The sequence below is a fragment of the Hypomesus nipponensis genome, chromosome 15 (genome assembly GCF_054491055.1).
Source record: "Hypomesus nipponensis isolate SF chromosome 15, ASM5449105v1, whole genome shotgun sequence".
Classification (NCBI taxonomy): domain Eukaryota; kingdom Metazoa; phylum Chordata; class Actinopteri; order Osmeriformes; family Osmeridae; genus Hypomesus; species Hypomesus nipponensis.
The window spans coordinates 3,767,528-3,793,283 of record NC_140375.1 but is presented as its reverse complement, the minus strand read 5'-3'; the positions used below and the strand labels follow the sequence as shown (position 1 = coordinate 3,793,283).

Here is a 25,756-nt window from a genome sequence, read left to right as displayed (position 1 = left end):
GTTCTGTATATCCCAGCATCAAATTATTCTTACTGTACATTGAGGGGACTAGTATGAGTAACCAGAGTAAGTTTCATGCATATGACACTTTCCTAATCAGATTTAGCAGGTGGAGCATTTCTTGGCATTTCCTTTCTTTTTTAACCTTTCCCCAAAATATATTCTTATTTCTTTTCCAAATCAACCTTTCGAAAAGTGTTTCTTTTCACACATGACGTGAAAAGAGAGGAAGGGAGAGTAGCAGAGGTGAGTAGGAGGAGAGCGGAGAGGAGAACAGAGAAGACTAGAGCCGAGTACAATAGAGTAATAGACCTCATCAAGTTTGCCAAAGTGTCTTTGAGCAAGACTCTTGACCCCAAGTTGCTCCCGATGGGCAGGCCGGCATCTTGCACGGCAGCTCCGCCGCCGTCAGTATGCGTGAGTGTGAGTATGAATGGGTGAACAAGAGGCAAAAATGTAAAGGCAGATGATGCGCTTTATAACTGCAGACCATTTACCACTTACCATTGGCTCAGGGGCGGTTCTACACGGGGGCCTACAGGGGCCAGTGCCCCTGTAAAAATGTCCCTGGCCCCCCCTGCGGCCCCCCTGAGCTGACTGAATAAAAATAAATTTAATGAAAAAATGTTTTTACACGTTTTCCTTTTCTAGTAGTCATCATGAAACAAGAAAGGGACATTGCAGACTTTTTTGCCCCAGTAAATAAAAAAGTTAAAGAAACATATCAAGGTATTGAGAGAGCTGAGGAGCTGGAAGAGGGAGAGCCAGAGCCATTTGTATGATTTTAATGTAAAGCAAAATTAAAGTATTTAATGTTTAAATATCATTTGTTTCAGTTTTTTTATGTGCCCCTCCGATTAAACACTGCCCCCCCCAGTAAAACTTGTCTACAACCGCCACTGCATTGGCTAGAGTTATGACTAGAGCTATGCAGCTACAGGTGGCTAAGTGTACCTGTCCTGCTTTGCAGTGGCTTACAGTCGCTAAACAGATAATTGGATCGTCATGAGTTAAATACATACTACAGATATTGTTATGTTCTGTGAGAATCCAAAAAACAAAAAAATATGGCTGGGTGAACTTCCAGCTCAACATCTTACCAGAACAATTGTCCAGAAGGCTAACATTTCGTCCAAATATGTATCAAATGAATGGCCAGTGTCCAGTAGGCTAACATTTTGTCCGGATATACGGCTCTGGAAATGATTCAGACCAATGCACCTTTTTCTTTCCTTTCCAAAAACATTGAAATTAAACATTTTGAGTGAGGAACAGAAGGGTTGCCAAAAGCCATAAAAATATCATCTGTTTAGATCTTTAGAATCCTTTGTTTCACTCCAAATTATCTAGATAAAGAACCAATGATTTCTGCCCAATTGATTATGTTCCCACTTTCTATTCTTTAATATAAATCACAGGACAAACTGAAATTTGCTGAGGATTCTTATTCTCTGTGCCTTTGAAGCAGGTCCTACTGTAGGGGGACAGAAACACTGGCACGATGGGGACTGTTGGAATGCCAGTTATGTTCCAAAGAGACTTGACAGCTGGAAGAGAGAATCATTAGAAATGCAGGCTTCGCGTCTGTGCCATTTAGACATGGGAATCGTGTTATTTCATAGAACTGTCAGTCCTAGTGCTCTGCCAGATCACTGACTCCCTCTTATAGATGAGCAACGCCCAATATATCCCTTCACAGAATCCTATGATCATGTTTTCACTGGAACCCATGACAAATCATGGGTGTTGAGGGTGGCTACTTGCATAGGCTGCTTGTCACTCATATTTTCAGAGGCATAAACCGTCAGGCCATTTATTTAACTGGAATGCATGTTGTTCTGTAGATGGCCGTCCCATAGTGGGTTGCTACGAGTCCAATCATGTGTGTGTATGAGTGTATGTGTGTGTGTGTGTTTAGCCTGTTCCCAGGTAAAATGAAGATAAAAAGAGTTGTCCCAATGCTACAGCTAATGGCATATGCACAGGTTAGAATCAATCTCATCTTTAATACAAGAGCCACAGGAAGCTGTTAGACCATAAATAGACAGTGTTTCCTTTCATCTCGTTCAGAGCGCACCTTACGCAGCACAAGGATGAAGGGAGCCAGAAACAAAAAGAGCATGCCTTCGTCGGCTACCTGTGACGATGCACAGTAATAATCACACATTAATGAAGCTAGGTCGAATACAGTTTAAAGCACAATACCACTGAACATTCGTATTTCTGAACTAGCTGGGCTTTTAGGTATTCAAATATATTCAAATCAATTCAAGCAGTTCCAATAGTTTAGTGTAGAGTGTAGAAAGGACCAGAAGTAGGTATTGTCTGCATTGAGATGTAGTCAGCCCAACCATTCCTACTGACAGCTGTTGTGGAGCTGCATCTTGGTGATACCTGACTCTTTCGTGTAGCCATGTCATTAACATGGTACATGTTGGGAGTCCTTCGCTACCCCTTTAGGAGATCAACAATCACACCAGTCTAGGTTGCTGTTTTGGCTGAGCAATACCAAACATAACCTCTGGGCAGCAGTAGGATTTTGCGAGCAAAGATACAGGAAAAACAACCAAAGAAAGCAAATGAATTCACTGAAACAATGGATTCCGAATCAGTTGTCTAAGTGTGTCATTTCATAAGGTTTTACAATAAACTGAAAAGACTGTGTATTCCTTGCTGTGCATTATATTGCAAATCACAAAAAGGTTGCTCTATTACTGAAATGAACATGAGAGGCCACAGTGGACAGCACAATGTGAATAGCTTTGGCTACACTGTGTCTTAAGTTAATGGTGTTTATATGATTTCCATCGGGAATATGGTGAGGCGAATGGTTACAACCTCCTGTCATAAATGAACAGTTCGCTTCACGCATGAAAGTAATCACTAATGTTATCTTCCTGTAATTCATTCATTTAGATGTGCTTATCACAGTCATCCATCAATATGGAGACCATATTTGGTCTCTGGAAATGGAAGTACCAGAAGATAACACCCTTTTTTGACTGGATAGAACTGTTACTGTAAAAATGATTCATTTTTTCCAATTTTGGTGGTTATAATGACAGCATGAATATTTTTACTTGGTTGTTGCTGTGAGCAGTCGGCCATCTGTGTTATTTGTGCTATTTGTGTTCCTTCTGAAAGGAGTATTCTGCTTTATAAACAAACAGAGAGCGAGAGGGTACAGCAGTTCAATATTTCAAGCATTGTTTTGCAAGTGTGAAGAGCCTCCATTCATCTCAGCAGCAGATCTTTCTCTCACTCGTAAAGAATCTTTGTTTAACGTCTTTTCACTTTCCGATAACACACAGACACACACACACACAGACACACACACAGACTAACACTTATGTGGATACTTCAGGAAAAATTGCTCAGTCTGTCTTCAGTAACTCGCTCCAGGACACTGAATCACCATTAGCTGAGGTTACCGTCTTCTGCCTTAGCAATCTTATTAGCTCTCCACCTAGGGTGTGGTGGGTGAGAAAGAGAGACAGACAAGGAGAGTATATTACACCCCCCTACCCCTCCATTAGCCCTTTTTGCACAAACCCGGAACATACAAGCCAGCCTGGTGTGTGCATCCCCAACCCTCTTTCCAAACAAACCCAGTGTCAAAAGAGCCCAGGGATACAGCCTGTGTTTTTACGACTGTGTCAGGCCACTTAATTTAATCCAGTGAGCATGGCCACCGCCAGCCAGCCTAAGACAGCTGCATAATGAAATCTCACACAGGGAAAGCCCAACAGCCCACTGGATGGGCCCTGCTGCCTCCACAGCTATTTTAAGGCTCTGCGGGCTGTCTCTGTTTCCCTCCTTTCTCTTTGCCTTGCTTCTTCTTTCTCTCTTCCTCCCCCCTCCGTCCGTTCTGCTGAGCGCGCCCTAATCGGCCATCGCGTGCCTTACTGCTGTTCACTCGGGGCATCTCTGTGGCCCCCCGCTCCCCCCAGCTGCTGAAGCTGAGGAAGGGGGGGAGGGGGGAGAAGGGGGGGGGGGGGATCAGTGGGGAAGGGGGGGCAACTAGGCAGGTCCCCGCTTGAGTCGGCTTTCCCTCTTCTCCTCGTCAGCGTGTGCACGGAGATTGCCCTAACAACTGCCAGGCATGGTGTCGTCCCAGGGCTCATTCGCTTCCATTAGGCACAAACCCGGTGCAGGACAAGTGGGGCGTCGGTAATGAGATGCATGGGTTTGGCCTGCTTGCATGAGGCTGGAGCAGGACTGAATTCAAATGGCGGCTGTCGGAATAATACAAGCTGCTTTCGTGGTCTAGTCTGTAATGGTGAAACAGCAGCAACACTGGGGTCCACGTTGGTCATGGAGGCCTTGACGTAATGCACAGTGTACACATGCAGTGTGCTGTTTATATGGAATCATGAACACGTGCTATTATCAAAGATCCCAATCAGCAAAATGTAACCCCCACCCCCCTCACACACACAGGTATTACTGTTGTTAGAACCAAGGAAATTGTACTGGTCTCCCCAAAGGAGAGATCATGTTTCACCCTCATACCGTTTTCAGTGCTGTAATCGTATGCAGATTATTATGCTTTGCGCTAATCCCAGAACATGATGAGAGCCCGTCATGTCCCAGGTCTAGCAGTATGACATCACAAAGTACATTTGACCCTATAGGCCTCTTGTGCACAATCAGTAAAACTGTCACTCCCACAGTTGTACCTATGTCTATGTTTGCCTACCCTAGTGTGTCCCTGTGTTCTGTGTTTAATAGGTTCACCTGTTGAATGTCTCTCAATGGTCTCGTTAGTGTAGTTGCGTTCACCTGTGTTTTGTTTGGTTTGGTATTTAAGTCCCTGTTATTTGTTCAGTCTTGGTCAGCTGTTGTAGCATGTTTCTTGTGGTTTATCCCTGCTGTCTACATTCTTCAGTAAAGACTTTTGTTCCTGCATCCTGCATCCTGCCTCATCTGTCTTCTTGCGCCTGGGTCCTCCCTGTCCCTGGTCACAAAAACGACTTTCCATTTTGCTTCTGGTGTGGTCCTCAACTTGTCTTCCCTTGCTGTGTTCTTAATCAATACCAACTGTATTACAAATGGACTTGTACCAAGTCGATTTGCACTGTCAGCATTTGCCATAGATGGATGTGTTTAGAAATACTGGCAACAACAGGGGTATATTTCCAACCCCAAAAACCCCATGCTTTAAGCCATTTCATGGAAGTAAATCCAAATAGCAATTAGTCAATTTAATGCATCCTTCTTTAAATAATTGAATCTATATATTGAATGATAGTTAGCCTATAGTGTGGATTGTTGTTAGGGTATAATCAATAGACTTTTAATTCAAATCAAGTGATAAGCATATTATAATAACATTGCCTGATGAGTCCACCTCAGTACTGCAAATACGTTACATCAACATAAGTAAAACGCATACACAATGAGCTAAGAGATTGAAAAATCTATACGATTTCAGCATGTGGTTAACTGCAGATATGATTGACTGGAAAAACCATGGGCACTTATCATTTGGCAAAATGCATTGATGGAAGGAAAAAAAAGTAGAATGCTGCTTAATATTGTAAAAGGCTGAATGGAAATGTCTACAGCTCAGTCCCTTCAGATGAAATGCATAATGCATTCTGCAGCCGCAACGAAAACGTCGGGGTAAGTCAACGGGGACCGACACGTGATTTTCCAACTGTAAACAGACAGAGAGTTTCCATTGGAAGTAAACAAACACTCCATATTGTTTGACTTAGTCCAGCTTGAAGGATACAGAAGAACAGGGTTAGAAAAGGGTAAAAGACAAGTATAATCTTACACTGCTGCCCTGTTGCCTGGAAACGGCATCCATGTTTGCTTTCAATTTCCACCATGAAGGGTGTTAAACTCTCCCGCGAAAATAGGTTGGTCAGTGAGAGCCAGAGAGAGAGGGATGATAAATTAAAGGAGGTTACATCACCTTATCCACAAACCAGCCTTAGAAAGGATACCACAATCTATAGTAGACCTCAGACTCAGTACTGGCTGGAGCTTGAAGACAAAGTGTGGACCTCAATGCCCCGCATTCAAATATCAAAGGAAAGATGGCTCAAAGCTTAATCACTGCACAGCCATAAGACCTTGGTTAACTCCAATTACATTATTGAAAAATGTTTTGACAGATTAAGTTGAGTCGTTTTATATACAAGACAAAATTGCTGAGATAAGTCAAACGGCCCCTGAACAGGCCTTAAAAAGCCAGGAGGTTACAGTACTGATGGCCTATCAATACCCATTAGCTGAAAACCCTGATAATTATTTCTCATCCACCTACTGCCCGGACAAATGTCTTTGTTAGGACAGGGCTAGAAAAAAGGCTATATGACCTCCACACAAGGTTAATCTATTTAGCCTAAATGAGACTAAGAAGCTGAGACACTATAGTAATCGATGGCTCTAGGTCTCCATAAAGGAAGGTGGAACATTGGGGAGTAAATCATGTCCTCTTAGATCTATTACTCATGCCCTGTCATCAATAGCTCTGAATCCTTCTCTGTGGAGGGACAGCTATAGGGTAGCATGTCACAAGAGCTGGGGGGCTAAGCACTGACACAGGACCATGACCCAGAGCAGATGCCACTGGCTAGCCAAGGTAGTCATCTCTGGAATCCTGTCTAATGCATGCAAATTGGGTATTTAACGATGTGTAAATAATAGAGGGCAGTGTTTAAGTTTGGGATGGGATTAGCCCAAAGGCTCTTATTCCTCTCTCTCTTTTTCCTCTGGTTTTCTCACTCTCTTTATTGCTCCGCCAATGGTTGAAAAGCTACTGACCTTATTTTTTTTCTTATTTGAACTTTTAATTAACCAGGCAAGTTATTAAGAACCCATTCTTATGGCATATGGCAGCCAGGCAAGTTGCAAAAGTCAATTGAGGGGAAAGGCGAAAGGGCTGGAAATTTAAACACATAAAACAATGATTGTCACAAAACATCAGTGAAAACAAGGGCAGGACACACCCGCACTGAAATTGCAGCAAGGAGTAACATAATAATATGCAGACAGGGAAGACTCTAGTTGCATTTACATATTTAGCAGACACTCTTATCCAGAGCAACCTACAGTAAGTACAGGGACCCGAGGCAAGTAGGGTGAAGTGTCTTGCCCAAGGACACAACATAATTTGGCTCAGCCAGGAATCGAACTGGCGACCTTCTGATTACTAGCCCGATTCCCCACCACTCAGCCACTTGCATAGGACATAGGACATGATGAGCTGTTCTTGAGGGATTCCCAGATGTGGAAGGTTATTTTCCTTAAACAGTCAGTTTCCCACTGTTTAGGCCCAGGAAGAAAAATTCCATCATGCAATGCTGCACTTGGCTTATTGTACATTGTATCATGGGTTCGAGCCTGTCAACACCTGCTTCTACGCACTGTTTTTGAAATGCTTTGGATAAAAAACATCTGCTGAATGAAGATTTTTTTAATTTATTCTATTACAAACATTCCTGCCCGTATCGTGGACCAACTATTCACATTGATTTATCTGTTTGACTCTTCTTGTCAGGTGTCATAAGGGCAGTGCCTTTAGGCCTGCTGTATGACATTTTGAAACCTTTCAAAGTAGACATACATTTCTAAATGTATTTCTTTCAGTAATATCTACACTCAAACAGTGATTGTGACGAACATACATCAACAGTGTGTATTTATTATTTAAGTCAGGGGAAAGGCAATTTCATTGTCACCTCAAGCAAATAATGTCCTTATAGCATTTCTAACATATTTGTCAAATTAGCGCTGCGAGATGTTGCTTGTCAGAAGTGTTTAAAAATGAAATATTACACTACTAAAAAATGTGTCTGCTATCACAGGAAAACCCTCCATGTCATCACTCATGAAAGGAACAGATTTGTCACTACACTGTCATGTAATGGTGCATGTGAGTTAAATAGAGGGAACTGCTTAATTGGTTGCTGATAGCCCGAAGGAGTCTCTGGTCAACACTCAAATACTCAGGTAATTTTCGTGACTTCCATCAGCGCTAACATTGAATGGATAGACACAGTTGAAATGAAAGCTTTCACCGTCCGTCTATAAAGCCTTATGGTCAGGTTTTCCTTAGTCCTCTCAGTCATTGGTAAACATCCAGACCTTAAACCCATTGAGATTCACGGGCTAGTGGCTGGGATTAGCCATTTCCTTGCCTAATAGATTGATTTCATCCGTTGTGCCTCTTATCAGTTTGTTGACTAATCCGAATCAAATGTATTCTAGTGGGGATATAAAAATGAAAGTTAGCATCTCAACAAACAACAAGACAGATCAAAAACAATCTGCATATTTATTGTGTTAATGCAATACGCCCACAATCTTATTTATATGATGTGTTGATCTTCATGTAGTACAATAAATGTTAATGTAGCATAAAATGTCTCTTGGGAAAACAAGTTGATGAAGAGAATCTCACAGTCATACTTCTTTGTAAGTGTAAGAAAGAATGAAACGTCTAAGAAAACCAGTCTATATCTGCGTACACAACATTTGAGTGTTTACCACCACAATCTTTATTAAGACAAAAACCCTATGTCAAGGTTCAACAACTTTACATGCCAAAGTTATACAATGTTCTTCTCAAGAGGGGATCATCCAAAACGGACAGCTGTGAGTCTCGATAAAAGACTGTACAGAGTTTAGCCGCGGCAGCCTGTTGAGATAAACCGAAAGCCTCTTTTTCAAGACCCTCAACGTTTTCAAGTTGCTGTTCAGACCACCTGACACAGCACTGGAAGTTCAGCAGCAGAACATGCAGCAAATCCCTAAAATCAGCTTCAAAACAGGCCAACTCAGTAGTTATCTCAGTCCTAAGTGTGCTGTCGCATGACCGCATCCTTGTGTTCAACAAAGAATTGAGAGGGAGCTGTCCGGCCCAGCTTGCATCCCTGTTTCATGTTTGTTTGATGTGACGGAAAAGAGCTTCCTGGTGGGATTCAGCCTACATCCTGCTGACTGTGGAGACATGCTCCTTGGTCCCCATCCATACTATGGCAAAGACTCCATCCAATGACCAAGAAGAACCAGGTCACCGGCAGTGCTGAGAAAAGGTCCCTCAAATATGGCAAGCCCCGGGAAAATATCAAAGTGTCCTCTCCCTTTCATAGCAGCGAGAACACACCTTTGATTTCTTTTTTTCTTTTTCTTTTGAAGCGCTGACGATGGCTGGCTCTACGTCTCGGAGCAGATGGTGAGGGGTTGACTATTCTCACAGAGCCAGAGGTGAACTACGTCACAGCCCACTGCAGGGCAGACTCCGGCTCCTTCATCTCACAGAAGATCCCCAGAAAGAATTGAATCCATTGGAGAGGAGGCCCCAGGGGCTTTTGGTTCTCATTCTAAACAAACACCAACGCTATAGTTGATAGCCATGCTGAGATACAGTCCAGGACTGTGTTTTTCATGCTACGGTGTATTGAAAAGTTGATGCTTATGACAACTCCAGGATGGTTCCAGAACATTGCCACGCATGGTGTTTTTCATGGTGACTATTGTTAATCTTTGTTTGTGTATGGCCAAAACCACAAGCTAGCAGCCTGGAGAAAAACGCCTGAGCTCTTTAACACCACAGGATACCAGCCCTATATTCCTCACAGCCTTTTGTTTTAATAAGCCACCTTGAGGATGGTGGAGGAGCATCGAGCCCATGGTAAATTGTCCGAGTAGGTACTTTATCAGAGGGGCCGTTGCATAAGTCCCGTAGACTGGCAGCCCGGGTGTCATCTATCAGGAGCAGGACGAGAGCTGCCAGGGGACGTGGTCTGTAGAAGCGCTGATGTGCTGAACTGCTGCCCCCTCACTGGCAGCCTCGCTGCCATCTGAGCCCCATGCACTGTGACAGATGGGCGGGCCGAGGCATATGGAAGAGGGCTGGACCAACTCGGCCGTGGCATTCAGCTGCCCGAGCAACTTTAGAACAGAGCTGTGGTCTTTTAGGGAAGTTTCCACTGCAGACAGAGTGGAAGAGGGAGTGGGGGTGGATGCAGATTGGCATAAGACTTAGTTTTGTAACGATGAGATGCTGTATTGTCAGGTTGTTATTATTATTAAAAGTATTTTCTAAGTTGCTTTTCTGTAATGTCATGAAATGGAATTCTATGCTGGTCAGGCTAAGATTCCAGTGAAGGAAAGGAAGAACAGTCAGCTTCTCCTGAAATAAGTCAGAATACAAGAGCACTGTTTGCCAGTGAAGTGATGCAACTCGCTCTCATCCCTCCCTTTTAACAGCATGGGGCAGCCCTTAGCAACGCACTACAAAGCAATTCCCCAAATCAAGATATTAAAGCATGAATTCATTTTCTATTTTTGTTCGGTGGAAACAAAAGACTCCTTTTCGGTTTACTTATGCTTCCCAGTGAATTGCCAGGGGTAATACAAACACATGCTGCAGAAATAGCACCCCGGAAGAAATGAGGCAGAAAGTATTCGACTGCAACAAATAATTCCAGTGCACACAATTTCTCCCAAAGGTTTTTCGTGTACCTTGCAAGTGTCACTCAAAAAAGCACTGTCTTGCTTTCTACAACTGAGTTATTAATAGGATTAACAGCGACCACAAAAGCAAAGGAGACAAACAAAAGCTTCGATGCTGAGTTGTTCCACAATGCTTACATTAGTCTGGGTCTACAGGGGGAGGCTGTTGCACAGTCATCTTCATTCTAGTGTGGCTAAAGGTGACCTTGGTGAGGGACATCTTTTCTTCAACCAAGAAGCAGTTCTCCAGGGGACCTGTGCAGTAGATTCTGTTGGTAAGCCTCATTTGCCCAAAACAGAGTAGCTACTGCTGCCTCTCTTTTGCAGGGGAATAGGATATGGGATGGAATCTGACAAACAGCACAGTGAGTCACACAGGGAACAGACAGGCACACACACAGGCTGGAGATCTGCGGGGCTGGGGGGGGGGGGGGGGGGACACAAACGAAGACACCTCGGAGGCTTAATAGTGGAAGTGCTCTGCTTCAGCCAGACAAACAGACATAGGCCATCTTTCGACCCTGCTCCAGATCCAGCCACAGCCAGTTCATCTGCCCCCGGGTCCCAGAGGGACACAACATGCGCCGCTCGCTCCGTCTCACACCGACCGACGGACCACTGCATCGGTTTCTCTTTGCCTCCTGACACTTCTCTTTCGCCGGTCCACTGCACTCGCTCCTAAATTGCATTATTCAGCTAATTAAAAGAGCCTTAATTACCCTAACAGAGTCTCATCGGGGGATTTTGTTTTGGCTCCAGTTGCTTTTAATAGCCCCGACATCTAATACAGTGGCAAATGGTTGGTTTAGGAAGCACATCACTGGTGCCCAATACTGCTAAGATGCACTTGAGAGCATTGGTTTTCGATAAGGGGGAGGACGTGCTAAGTTATTCATCAGGGTTGGCCCTAAGTGCCACAACCACAAGCATAACTGTTTAGTTTGCCCTGACCAGTGCCAACAGGCCCCTTTTGATTCAAGTCAATTACATCAACAAAGGAGTGTCCTAAAGAGGTGAAGCCCTTCCATGTTACTGGGGTCTAATATGCATGAATACATATTTATAGGGATGATGAAGAGCTCTTAGGCTTTACATCTTATTATCATATTCATTTTGAAGTGACAGTGTGTAGCACTCTGGCAAATGTACGTTCGCGGGTCAATGAAAAAAGATGGATTTGCTATCACTTTGGATGTTTGGAAACTAGAGGAATTTGCCCCATCAATGTCTACAGATGAAAACCCTTCTTTCCGATCCTCGGAAACGCGAGCTTGTTGAAGGGACCGCTCAAAGGTCCCACCGCTCAAGACCGCCCGGTCCCAACACAAGCTCTTCTCCTGCCTGGCCCCCCAGTGGTGGAATCAACTCCCCACCTCCATCAGAGACACAGACTGTCTCTCCACCTTCAAGAAAAGGCTCAAGACGCACTTGAGGGAGTACAACGGTACTTAGGAATGGTTTGCTGAACCCAATGCTAGTTTCCTCAAGGATCACAATGACTCTTGCTTAGAGACTTGTTGCTCTTGTTGGTTAGTGGCAACTGATTTAAACTGTTGTATTTGCTGCAAAATATTCTATTTTAGTTAATCTTATTTTTATTTTTACTGCTGCTACTTTTTCTACAGGTACACTTGCACTTAGAGATTCATGATGTTTAAATTGTAACTTGCTTACATGCTCTTATGGTTCTTCCCTTTGGCAGTTATTTTTTGGTTGTTCACAATGTGTGCTTCTTGTTTTTGGCTACCCGCAATGCTTTGGGGCTATCTTGTTGTTATTATCAGTGACCTATGCACTTTGTAAAGCTCTCTCTTGGAAGTCGCTTTGGATAAAAGCGTCTTCTAAATGAATAAATGTAAAATGTAAGGGAGCACTGCTTGAACATGCCTGAAAGGTCCACGTTTCTGGGATTGTGAGGTCACTGTTCAGTGGAGCTGTTGCATCGGCACTCACCTCTCTCTTCTCCACCACGCAGCCCAGTGCAGCTCTGGCTCCTCAGCTATACACACAGTCCTACAGGAAGTGGAGAAAGCACATAACAAGACACTGGAGACAACCTGCCAAGCCCCAGGGAGCTGTTAGCCAAGTTTCATTTTATTTATTCACGCATTAGGAGAAGGCCCAGCAACCCCTCTTTCTAATTGCTACTGGAAGCAGCAGGAGGTTAAGAGGGAGCCACCTCTCGTCATCGTCCCCTGGAACATCTGCCGCATCCCCAACACCCCGCGAGACGTCGGGGAGGAGAAACCGCCAGAAATGACGAGAGCCACCGCCGAGAGAGAGGGAACGGGCGATTACGTCAGCACGGCAACGCGTGTCACCTGAGCAAGAGCGGGGTCAACGTGACCGTCGCCTCACACCAGAACCCGAGCAGGACGCGGGGGCGAGCGACACAGAGACACGAGGAGGAGAGACAGAGAATGAGTGAGGGAGAGATAGCAGAGGCTGCCAAGACCTTGGCACAGTGAAAGCTCACCTTGCTTGGCCCAAGTGTGGAGGTTTTAGATGGCTCCCAGCGATATGAATACGCTGTTTGAAAGGCGTAATTGAGAAGCGTGGGGCAACAAGTGAGCCCCTGGGAGGGTAGAGTCAGTCTGGAAAACAGAACAAAGAAGCAGGTCATGTGATAGGCCTCTCATATCACGCTGGGCTCTGACAGGCCCCACCAGAGGACTTTTCATTTATTTAATAGCTCCCATTTTGGTGGCAGAGGTTGACAAAAGAAGAAGAAGGGGAAGAAGAAGAAGAAGAAGAAGAAGGGGAAAAAGCAGATGAGGACAAGCACCTTTCCTCCTCATTCGTAGTCGTGGAGGATTCCCTAGACAGGGAAGAACCGCGTCAACCGTTTGGTGAAATTGAATTTGCGGGGGTGGAGTGTGGAGTATGTGAGTGAGTGTGTTTGTGTGTGGTGGAACATGTTTGGAATGGTATAGCGTACACAATTATGCTAGCCTGTCTTCACGCCATAATTGACAGTGGAGGCCAGAGTAGAATGCCCTGAAATGTCACTCGTGAATATGCTCCATGTCTTTAATTTACTTCCAATTAAGTCCTATATTTGCAGGCTGTTGAGATTGAGTTGACATTCATAAGACAACAAACTTAAATGAAACATGACATCATCTGCATTTAAACAGACAGTGGGATTATAGCCAAAATGTTTTTTAGTTTAAAATTTGATCCTGTATCGGAACTTCAGCCAACAGTTTGATCTAACCCAGTTTCCACCATTAGGAAGCATTCTCTGAGAGGCCACAGATCTCTCCTCTCCCACAAGGTTGCACAAATCAACGTGCTCAATCGGCCTTCCCACAGAGCTTAAGCCACTGATTGCGTTCCTCAAAACTAGCTATGAAATAAATTAGCCAATCAAGTGCTAAACGAGCCCTGAAATTGATATCAGGCATGTTTCGATTTCTTAACAGAAATGCTAGTTTTCCTACAGAAATGCTGCTGTGGTGCTATAGGTGGACATACAGTAATGTACTCACCACTGTCCTTCAAACGGCCTTCATCTGTACATTCTGGTACATGAATGTAGCAATATCACAGATGCATTGCCAGGCATCGTTAAATGTCACCAGATGGAGGTCGTACTGTACACTATTTACATCCTTTCCAGGATTTAGTGGCTGTTGAAGCCATTGTCTCCCCAAGTTAAGACAATTATTTAAGATGAAGATCAAGAATTAGGAGTTGAGACACTCGCCCTTTGCATTATCACATAGTTAGAGAAGGACCTATGAAGCAGATAGGGGACCAAAAAAAAAGGTTTTGTTGTTGGTGAAAAACTTTGCGTAGATGAAACATTTCTGATTCTCATTCCTGCTCATGTGAGTTGTGTGGAACGTTAGCTGAACTGGGGCTACCAAGGCGTCTGGTTACTCCTGTGCTCGGCTTTAATGCTGGGTTTGAGCTCAGAAAGACTGATATGAACAGCATAACAACTGACCGGGCATTTTTGAATGTTAGGGTCTTCAGCCAGCACGATAGTGTCACATTTACCTTACCAGTCCCATGGTATCCTAATGGTCAAATCATGTTTAATAGAGACATCAAAGGCACCTTCTGAAGTCCATGTCTGAGTAGGCAAAAATGGCTGCTGTCATTTTCTGTCGTATTTCCCTTGGGGATCTTTGTTGAACATATTATTATACATTATTGATGTTACCATGATTAATTCATGACGTTATGGAAGAAATCCTCTCATAATAGGGAGTGATAAACAAATTATGTTATTGCAGTGTTGTAGACGGAGTCAAGCAAGAAATGTACAGTCAAGGGTTTTTTGTCGACAACTTTGATGTACTATATCTCTTTTATAGAATGAGATCACCTTAAATGGTGGGAGTCTACCACAGGCAACACACACCTGGAAAATGTCACCTGCTTTGTCCCTCTCAATAGTCTGCATGTCAGATTCCACAAAATGAAATCAAGCCAACCATTATGAAGATGGTGAGTTAACCATGTGCTTAACTGCTAACAAGAGGATTAAAACAGAGATTGTCTTACATATCCACGTCAACAATGATCGCATGAGTCAATGAGTTTAAAGATATTGGGTTTCTTAATTCCATGTTTCCATGTACAGAAACCGATGATTGCCTTTTTCCAAAATGTGTAATATATAATACTTTGCGTAGAATATGTGAAACAGTGGTTGCAGATTTTAGTATACAATATCAGTGCATATGAATGTAAAAAAATATATTGTTGCTGTGGAAATACAAAAATTGCGTAAAGAGGTTCCTGATTTACAGAAATTCATAATAAAAACATATCTGATTTAAAGTGTTAAATATATTCTACATAGTCACTGTAAGTTTACATTAATCAACAACAAATTTAAAAAAAGGATAAAACATGGCCAGACATTCTTGACAAAGATAATGATGAAAAAGGATCAACATGGTCCGATCCATCTGAACCCTAACCATCTCTCAAGTCTCCAGTCACACCGTGGTGACTCTTCTGATGCTCTTTGGCTCCCCTCCCTCCAAGCCTACGTGGGCCAAACCGGGACTGTGCTCTGAGAAGGCATTGGAGGACACAACATCAGGGACCTGGGAAAAAGATCAACAGAAGGCTCTTTTTTTCATTTTTTTTTACACAAATCAGATCAACTTCAAAATACCCCTCTCGTCAACCGTAGATGTTAGGATACACCTATTGGTATGTAGATCCGTAAAATCGGATCTATATGTCAATCTATTAAAGCAAGGGTCACCTTAGGCCATCCCTAAGGGAGCTTCTTCAAAGTCCTCTTACCTTAAGTATTGACAGATTACAAACTGGACATTCTTTACATTAAGTAGTGGTCACCTTGAATATCCAAGAGGTGACACTTTGCTAGAAAAGTCATTTTTCTGGGGTATTAGTCTGATATCACGTCATTCAGTTTACAAGCCTTTTAGATTGATCTGTTTGAATTCAGTCATATGTTACCAGCCTGCATCAGTTGTATAGTTGAATGTTATTTATATTTCTATATCCCTGATAGTGTGTGGCTCTGTGGACCCCTTTGTCTCCCTCTCTTTACACTACTCTTTCTCCACCTCTCTCTTTACACAACCTTTCTATTTATAGTTTGATTCTCCTCTCCTTTCTCTCACCGTACGTCTTTCCCCTCTCTATATTTTTCTTGTTACCTTGTGAGTGCCAGACTGAAAGTCTGTTTGGCTATGAGCATCCAAAGGAAGGTCATGGTGGCCGATGTCTGTCGAGAGAAAAACAAGACTTGACCTGACCTGACATCCCCTGTGACCATTTCTCCTGCACTCAGGAAGGTGTTAGATCAGCTTGAACATGGAACATAGCATTTCATACCACTGGAGTACCAAAACCCATTGTATTTGGTCATGGATTTAGACACATTTTGGTTTTGTACCTTTATTAAATTCCCCACCGTGTAAAAAAAAAAGTTTAAATGTGTCGAAATATCATATTTGAATGATTTCTAGAATTCATTGGTAAATAACTGTAGGAAATAACGTGGTTTAATGAGTAGGCTGTGTCTACTTCACAGGCTCACCTGTGAGGACCTCTGCAGCATATCCCAGGTTGATCTTGCCCCCTGTCACCTCAGCAGCCGAGCTCCTTCTGCTCTCTGATTCGTCCATCCTGAGGGGACCCCCAGGAGCAGCCCAATGGAAAAGATAACCTTTAAGATAGTATGCGTCCACCTCGTCGGAAGCAGGGGGTTTTGTGATCGACAGCGTACAAAACAAACAATTCCCAGTGCACAGCAGGCTTGGTGAAAAGCTCTTTACAAATGACTGCCATTATCATTATTCAAACAATTTCATTAACCTCTGCTTGCATTTCATCTTTAATTTAAGTACAGAAGCAACAAAAATACATTGCCAGCCTAAAAATATCTGTATATTAGATTAAAAACTGCGCTTTGTATACCATTTAATTACATTTTCAAATTCACTTATTCAAGCATGGCATTAGCTCCAGCAAAGAACTAATGAAATATCTTAATCCATGGGATGTTACAGTATCAGCTCCTCTTTAATAATGTTTCTGTTCATGATTTTCATGGATGGCTAGTCCCATCCGCCTAAATAGTCAAGGATGACAATGGATCTTCATTGGTCATCTTGTTCTAATGATGACATCCCATGGTGTTTCATAGTTGTACACCTCCATGGAGAAAGTGAGATGTGAGTGTTGCCGTAGTAAGGCCGAAGAGAGTTACCTTGCTGCTTCAGCTTGACCCGACTCTGAAAGACAAAAATGAATCCCAGTGTCGTTACATCACGCTGAGCATGCACTCGTCTCATCACTCTCACTGAGAGTCCTGATCGAGCCGGACGGCTGGGAAATACCCCGGTACTTATCCAAGTAGTTTACAACCAGCACGTACACCGTAGCCCACGGTAACATTTGAACTGTGGAGCCCCAAACTAAGATGGCTGTTATTAAATCTCATCTCACATCCTCATTGCTTTCTTGCCCCAAGGTCCTGGCTTAAGCCAAAGACAATAGTCAGACAATAGTACAGATGGTCCTCGCCCCTAGCCAACTCTAAACCGGCTCCATTCCGGTTGGAGTAATTGCCACAGTTTTTATTTTTGTTAAACCCCACACTGTCCAAAGTCATTAAGGTGACTATTCTTAATCCTTATTCTCCCCACTGTAATTGCAATGCTTCCGTGATTTTGCCAAACGGAGAGTCATATTGACTTGGAGCCCTGCCATTTGTTTCAATATGAAACCTCCTGATAATGTTGATTCGACCCAAGGTGTTGAAGGCAATCTGTACAAGCAAAAGCAGCCTCAATCAATGACAGTGAAGAGGTAGTATGACAGACTATAGGATGACTAGTGTTGCAGAAGAGAAGGGCACACCTGCCTTTAAGATTATCCCAGCGCTCCAAATCACGGCCCTGATTTGCACTGGTCCCAAATCAGTCACAGGGATTACAGGAAGTCGAACGTATAACTCAGGGGCACTTTTTGTTATCGCACACAAACAGGCCACCTTCTCCTAGTCATCTCCCAAACAACATCCCCTCAGAGATGGCTCTCCAGAAACTCTCTCTCTGCTCTCTCTGTCTCTCTCTGTCTCTCTCTTTAACTTTGACTGAATCCTCTGTCTCTTTTTCTTGCCCTGTCTCCCACTTTTTCTCAGTCTATCATCCCCAAAGGCACTAGAGCACCACATCCACTTTAATTTGCTGACTGGTAAACCAGTAAGACATTAATCCTAAGGGTAGAAAGGTGACAGGAATTGGGGTCACTCCAGAAAACTCTCTGGCGATAACTTAGCATTAATCTTAAGAATCTGACTTGAGCATTTAAGACAGCTCTCTCTTTGGAGAGAGTTTGGTATTTCTGAAGTAGCATCAGATGACGTCATCAATTTGTTATTATAATAAATGACACAAAACAAAACGAGTAACTGAAATAAATGTATTTATCTTGTTGGACTCGGGCTGCCTGTTTTTTCCCTGGCCACCAGGGGGTGCTATGTACAGCTCACCTCTCCTTGACACCTGTCTCTCTCTGTACGGGGGACGTTCTACACTGCGTTTACAGACAGGTGGGAGAGGTCAGGCGCAGAGCAAGCACTTCACACATAACTCAAGCTTTCTGCTGACAACTGGAGTTGTGAACTCCGGTGCCCTTGCCTGATCGCCAGCGCGTGGGCATTGCCAAGTCACAACGTGTGACCGTGCTACTTCTTCATTATACTTTAATTGTTCCCGGGAAGGCACTCGGCGGTCAGGCATTTTTCAGTGAGCGCTATAGGAGGAGAAAAGATGCTTACTCGCTCTGTAACAGAGGACAATGCAGAGGCTGAGGAGCAGGAGCAGGAGCATGGCGGACGATGTGATCGCTACTGCAATGAGGGCCGTGCGGTCCTTCTCTTCCACAAGCACTTCTGCAACTGCAAGCCAAAAATATATAAATATATTTTGTAAGTTGCGGGCTGATGAAAAAAGAAACGGAAGGCACCGTATTTCAAGTTAGTGAAGTTTTTGTGAGTGTAGCCTTGGTAACGGGTTTTATTATCATTGTTAAAGGTAGACTATTGAATAATTTGTCAATACTAATCATGAAGTAAGACTTCAGAGACAAGGACCACCTTCTAAAATAACTCTTGTACGTAGCTAACTTTTATCCAACAGGACACCCAGCGTTCCACAACACAGTAAACAGATCAGCAAAAGGAAGGGAGCAAAATCAAAAGTGTTCCCCATACAGTATGTTTGTGTGCATGCATGTGGCTGTGTGTGTGTGGCTGTGTGTGTGTGGCTGTGTGTGTGTTTCTGTGTGTGTGTGTTTCTGCATGCGCGCGCATGTGTGTGTGTTCTTACAAACGGTCATGCGGACACGGCTGGCCAGGGGAGCTGGAAGGGCTGACACAGAGGCCAGACACTCCACGTGAGACGTCTCCAGCGCCTGCATGCTGAGGGCACTGGTCCGGTTGTAGAGCCCCTCGGCTGCAACTCCAGCGCTAACGTTGTACTGGCCTTCATCCACCTTCCTGCTGTTCACCTGCCATGTCAGGTTGGGCTCGGGGTACCAACCGGTAGCCTGGCACTCAAAGACTACCCGCTGCCCCCTCACGGCCGACACGTTGCCCCCCGTGATGCCAATGGTGCCCATCTCTAGAATGACAAGGGGGTAGAAGGTTAGTATTCAGAAGCAGCATCTTTGACGGTTCTTTTCAGGTGTTCTATGGGGAGGGTGAGGAGGGATTGCCTATATTGATTCATAGATATATATATTGATTCATGCATTAGTGTGTTTGTGCACGTGAACAGGGAAGGGAGGCGATTTCATGGAGATGTCGTTTTTTTCTCCTTCCCTGAGCCACACGTGTGCTAGCCAAATCCCTCCTCAGACAATCGCTTCTCCGCCTCCCCAGTGATCTGCTCCCTTATGGAGGTTTTTTTTTTTTCCATCCCCCTAAATGATCGATCTTGTCTCTCTCCGCCTCAATTGGCTGGCGTCTCTCTTTCTACCCATCCTGCACAGCAACCGTCCGCCAAGCCACTTAGGCCTGGATAGATCTCATATGTGAAGTCTAATGTCTGGCAGGGAGAACGGCGGAGGGGTGCAACCGACAATTGTTCCAGACAGATAGATAATTACTCGAGCTCTGTGGTGCTTTGTCTCAATGAATTACGTGTCCGTGTTGATTTAGCGTCGGCGCTTTGGATCTCCCATTTCCATCTGTTTCTCCTACTCCTGCCTTTCGGGATGACTTGGTGTCATATACTCTGATGGAGCTTGGATTCGGAGGAATTCGGCCCTCGAGGAAGGCCAAACCAGGACACCATGTCTGTCCCTGCTGATGAGTCTCATTTCCCTAAACGGACACGGAACTCCCCAGAAACGAATCCAGTGGGTAGATGTACGGGAGAAAGAATCAGGCGAGATCTGTCCCCACCCCCCTCTCCCACAATCTCAGACTAAGTGATCCTTGAAATCACGTTTTTCTTTTTAAATATACGATTTTGTGAATCATTGTAACAGTCACAGTCTTTGTGGGTCTGCCTGGTTGGGCACAGAGCACGGTTTAATCCCGGTGATTTTTAAATAGGACCCTCAGGGAGGAAATGGCCACTCTGATGCCAGCATTTAATCTAGAAGAAGTATGGTTCCCTTCTGCTCAGATGAGCAGTTTTGTATGCCACTGTCTACAACATCAACTGTGTGTGTGTGTGTGCGTAGTTTGTGTGTGCTTCAGACTGTGTGTGAGTGTGTGTTTGTCTGAGTGTGATTAAGAGCAAGAGGCAGAGGGAGACCAGAGAAAGTGTGTGTGTGTGTGTGTGTGTGTGCGCGCTTCATCAAAATGAACAACGCAGTGTGCCTCTGTAGCCTTTAACCACAGGCATGTCCACTCCATTCTGATTTACATCAAAGTGGCTTCATCAGCTTCAGCCCCTATTGCAGATTCTGCTCCTATTCAGCAGCCTATAATACAGCCATATTGATTTGTTTACGTGCGAGTGTGTGGGTGTTTGGGTGCTCCACTGCACATGCATACATATACATATTTGTGTGTGCATGTGTGTGGGGGTGTTTGTGTGTGTGTGTGTGCACGCTCCTATTCTATGTGTGTGTGCTCTGTGTGTATTTCCATTCAGATTCATATTGGACAATTAGAGTGGAGGAACGAGGAGAGAACAGAGGGCGGGCCTCTGGTCTAGATTTGTGGCTCCCCTCCAATGGTATATTTGGACAAACGGGTCAGAAATCACAAGCAGAGTTGCTGACTGGAAACTGGAAACGCCAAGATGCACGATTAATTTCCGAGGTTCTGTCAAGACTGAGAGATCCTCTGCACCAACACTGTAGAGCTTGATCCAGCATACACTATTGTTAATGGGTACATATGTCAGCAAGGATTTGTGGCCACGGCGATAAAGGAGGCCCCTCCCTGTAATATATTGGATGCGATGGTTCATTGCGCTGCTCCCAGAGAGCGACTTTGCACACGTTTTAGCTGAGTCCTCACTTTGTAGGAAGGGCCAAATTAGCTGAATAATACCAGGGAATGGAGAACTGCTGAATATGACTAGGCAATGGGGATATTTTTTTCAGCATTAGTCCTCAATGATTTAGTTTCATGTCGTCAATAGAGGGTTATTGTTGATCTGCACACCGCAATTTTTGTTCAGTAGGTGTACCGATACTATAGGTAACCCAGAAAGTAACCCAATCTCCTAATTTGCCCTCCATGCCATTGTGGTCAAACAATGGCACTATTATTCCTTTCAACAGGCAAACAGCTCTCCTTTGAGACAGGAACTTTAGCCAAACTGCAGAGGCCACTTCATGGTTATGCAGACTTGACATTTCAACACTCCTAATCCCCCCTGTACCTGAATGCCCTTCAGAGACACGCTCGGCAGTTAAAACACCAGTCCAAGTTCTACTGTTCCTTCAAAGACCTCGTGAAAGAAAGTAACACGTCCGCCCTCAGCGTAAAGAAAAAGGCGAGTTGTGGCGACGACCGCTAGAAATCCTACACAGTCATTTGGGGGGAGGGGATTCTTGTGCTCATTCCGTTGTCATGACGAAGCAGCGGGCCTGCCAAGAAAGATGGACGACAGGGAAGGTTGCAGCAGGTGAAGGGTGGAGGGCCAACTCTGCCAGGGTCCCCTGAGCACCGCTGGGGCGAGGCCCATGCCCCTCGGCGGTTGTATTTATAACTGTGGCCCGATCGATACCCCTCCCACGTGGCTGTGAAGCTGGCATCAACCATGTCACTCGGGCCGCCAGGGCTGCACTCCTCCACGGAGACAGAGCCAAATGAATTCTCCCCACTGATATACACCTGGGTCGATAGGCCACAACTAAATCAGCTGCTTTAGATCAAGTCGGGGGGGGGGGGGGGGGGGAAACTGCTCGAAGCATCGAAACAAATGAAAACAAAGGCAGGCAATTAACAGATGCAGGCTCAGGGCAAATACGGGATGTTTATATGCTCGTGTTCTATAAATGCTAGAGAGGAAATGGCCTAAGCGTGTGGGCTGGTGATGGTCCTGTATCGAAGATGAGGAATTACTTTGATTTACTTTTGGTTTCCCTCTTTTTACCCTGCAAGAATTCTAGTCAAGGTCAAATTAGCTGTCTGCATTATCAGACCGTTGTTGTTTGCAAGAGGAGTTTCCAATTGCTTTCAGTGCATTTGTGTGTGTGTGTGCACGTCGGGGTGTAATGCTATGTCTGTGTGCGTTACTGCCTGTGTTCATGGTGAACACATGAAACACTATGTGTGTGTGTGCCTGCGTGTGAGGTTTGCCTTGTACTTTTTGTGTGTGTGTGTGTGTGTGTGTATTTCCTTTGGTGTGTGTGTGTGTGGGAGTGCACGAGAGAATCCTTGAGAAAAGGGAGAAACATCACTTTGCACCTTGCCTTTGAAATCTCTTCGTAGTCTCTCTTCCCCTTTTGTCTCTCTGCCGTGGTCCATCAGCCAGTCAGCTCAAGGAAACCTCAAGGGCAGCCAGTAAGAGAAGCGCACACAAGCACCCACCTTGTACAGACAGAGTGGCTGCTTTTTTCCCGATTTTCTGGAGCTCACAGGTCAGCGGCCCCTGGTGGTTGCGCTCGGATCTCTCCAGAACCATCTCCCACCTGGACGTGCCTCCCCCGGAGCGATCCTCTGCAGTCACGTTGGGGTTTTTGGACAGGATGCCGTGCTCAGCAGAGATGGTCATCACGGTGGCGTCGTCAACGGACCACAACATGACCTCCCAGTCCTCGTTAGTGCTGCAGGTGAACTTGGCCTGGTTCCCTCGTAGAACCGTTAGTGTTCTGGGTTCGAGTTGCATTACAAGCTCCACTGTTGACAGCACACACACAATATACACACAACACACAAACATACACAAACACATAGGGGATGGGAACTGTTGAATTTGACTTCATGCAATGAACATCAATATCAAAATGTCCTATGAACCAAATGGGGCCATGCTGATTGTATGTTAAGCAGTAGCAGCCATAAAGGTTTAGTCATCCCCAAGTTTGTGATAAACCAAGTGATCAAGTCTTCTGAAAAGGACGCCAGAATACGTCATTTGGAAAGATAAACACGTCTAATCTAGATCTGCCTTGCAAAGAATAAGCTGTGTACAAACCTCAGGAAGGATCAGACTGAAGGGATCTAAAAGGACCCATGCTTGGGAGTTCAGACAAACACATGGAAGCCAGACGCAATTTGAGGCGATTGAGGAGGAGTTTGAGAGGGATGAAGAGGCGAGGGAGAAAGAGTCCAAAGAGAGAGATGGAGGGAATATTAAAGTTACAGCGGTCCAAAGAGGGAGAGAAGGGGTCATGTGGGTAGTTGATATATTGAGACGAGAGAGGAAGAGAGAAAGTGACTTCCTCTGTGCCGAGTCATCCAAATAGGAAGCAGAGTTTGGGCTGAGGAACGGGATTCAGGGTGGCGGGATTTAAAGAGTACAAGACTGGAAGTGTAAATGAGTCTAGAGACAACACCTGGGAGGAGGCTACACAGTGGGCCTGGGGCCCTGAGGGGTAAACAGTCCACCCGCCGCCCGAAGGATCCGCTGGATCGTGTATCCCCAGAGACTACGTTGCAATTGACTGAATAGACTGAGAATCAGCGACGAAAAGAATATCCATAACCTACTGTGAGGCATCGCAGTTTCTCCTCGCCTTCGTGAAAATCAGTCCCCAATTGAATTTCTTTGTCGTTTCGTAGCTTCATTCCATTGATAGATGAAGGGGAAAGCGTTGAATATTAATGGGCCGGGGGGTAATTTTCAAATATGAAATAGTAAGCTTAAGCCTGTGTAATCTTGGTGATATATAACTTGTTTGTGAACCACAAACTATGTTGGTGTACACACCTTGCGTGTGTGGACCAGTGTCATAAATGATGCACCAGTGAGGAAATTAGGTCTAAGAAATATGTTGGCTCAGGCCATCTAATACAGCTCCATTCTTCTAGTTTCAAATCTGGGAATGAAGAAATAAACAGAGTTGTGACCTAATCTGCGAGGTGAACAATTGACTCTCACGTCCCATGCTATAGCTAAGTAGCAAGAAAAAAAGCCGGCCATTTTGAGAAAATTAATCATGCTGAGCAGAGAGATCATTATGCGGTCTAATTAGTGCGCCTGTGGGTTTGATATCAAGGGTGTAGTGATCATGCACATAATGGCATTAGATATACAAGCATATTAGCAGTCTAACTTAAAGGATTTTCCTTTCTGATTAGGCAGCGTGTACAGGAACCTCTCACCTTGAGTCGCGTAAGTCAAAAGCAAAAGAAAAATCATGAGATGGTCCATCGTTGCCATGGAACTGTCAAGCCATTGCCGATGATGACGTTGTAGATTCTACGTTTATTGAATCAAAGTTTTTTAGGGAATGAATTGTGGTGGCATACTTTCAAGTCATTCAACAACACACATGACAACTGTGCTTAACCTGTCCTGTAAAACAAGAAAACAATCGACTTGAATCCGAACATTGATAGTCCATGTAAAATCCGAAGCAAGAACACTCGTGTTACATTCTGAACACCAGATTGGGAAACTGTACAGACCAATTTGAACAATATGGAAGAATACAGCAAACACTGACATTGAAACTACATTTCAGGATCTCATGTATCTCACTTACCAGAGTGTGATTTCTCAAAGTATGTCCAGGTGCTGCACTACTGGCTTTGTAAGTAACGGTCTGGACGATGCTGGTATCCCCTCATGTTTGGTTTGGAGCTTTATCGACCAGTCTGTTAAACATTATCAGACTAAAAGGAACTTTGCTCTTTCCCACCAAAGAAAGGCATCTGTTGTACAAATACCTCGCCCACACTCAGAACAATACCACTGAAATTCCCTACAATACACAGGGGACTTTGTTGACCCCTCTGAAGAAGAATGAATGTGAGCAGACAAGGATGACGTCTGTTTGGAGATAAGGATCAGAGGTATTTTTGGCCTTTGAATCGAGAGTCCTTCATCAATTGTGGACCAAGATTGAGGTCCTCAAAATAAATTCACATTCAATTTCCAGCTATTCCAATTTGATTTCTGTCTAACTTAGCTGACTAACCAAACCCATAGCTTTCCAAGGCACAGAGATCTCCCAAATATCTCCTCTTAAACTACATGACTTTGTTATCCATTTTGCAATGTGTGTGTAGATGTATTGTGTTCTTAGTCTCCTTGATGTCTTTGTTTAACAGGATACATCACTCTATAAAACAGCCATACAGCTTCCCCTTTACCTTAACATGTTTCTATCTCCTGGGATAACAGCATTACGATCTCCATCCTGT

The 25,756-nt window shown here is 44.4% G+C and overlaps 1 protein-coding gene across 3 annotated transcripts; it reads right to left on the bottom strand.

Moving 5' to 3' along the window:
• Positions 1–14,772: 14,772 nt before the first annotated feature.
• On the bottom strand, positions 14,773–25,247 carry igsf5b (immunoglobulin superfamily, member 5b). 3 transcript variants are annotated; one of them, XM_084674221.1, is made up of 9 exons: positions 25,096–25,247; positions 24,713–24,809; positions 22,976–23,284; positions 19,305–19,598; positions 18,755–18,874; positions 17,180–17,204; positions 16,508–16,596; positions 16,125–16,192; positions 14,773–15,539 (listed from the first exon to the last, which is right to left on the bottom strand). In XM_084674221.1, exons 2-9 carry the CDS (start codon positions 24,768–24,770, stop codon positions 15,429–15,431), a joined length of 1,074 nt encoding a protein of 357 aa, XP_084530347.1. In that variant the 5' UTR covers positions 24,771–24,809; positions 25,096–25,247; the 3' UTR covers positions 14,773–15,428. The 3 variants fall into 3 exon arrangements, with proteins under 3 accessions (XP_084530347.1, XP_084530348.1, XP_084530349.1); XM_084674222.1 differs by having other exon boundaries at positions 14,773–15,505; XM_084674223.1 differs by lacking the exon at positions 16,125–16,192 and having other exon boundaries at positions 15,446–15,539.
• Between the last annotated feature and the right edge of the window lie 509 nt (positions 25,248–25,756).

What these genes read in the sequence shown, in the direction of transcription:
- igsf5b (XM_084674221.1), bottom strand. Translation starts at nt 24,770, where the DNA reads ATGGCAACGATGGACCATCTCATGATTTTTCTTTTGCTTTTGACTTAC. An exon ending in TTTGACTTACGCGACTCAAG is followed by an intron (nt 23,285 to 24,712) that starts GTGAGAGGTTCC and finishes TGCTGTCAACAG; the next exon opens with TGGAGCTTGTAATGCAACTC. An exon ending in TTCAGTCTGGCACTCACAAG is followed by an intron (nt 15,540 to 16,124) that starts GTAACAAGAAAA and finishes TCTTTTTCCCAG; the next exon opens with GTCCCTGATGTTGTGTCCTC.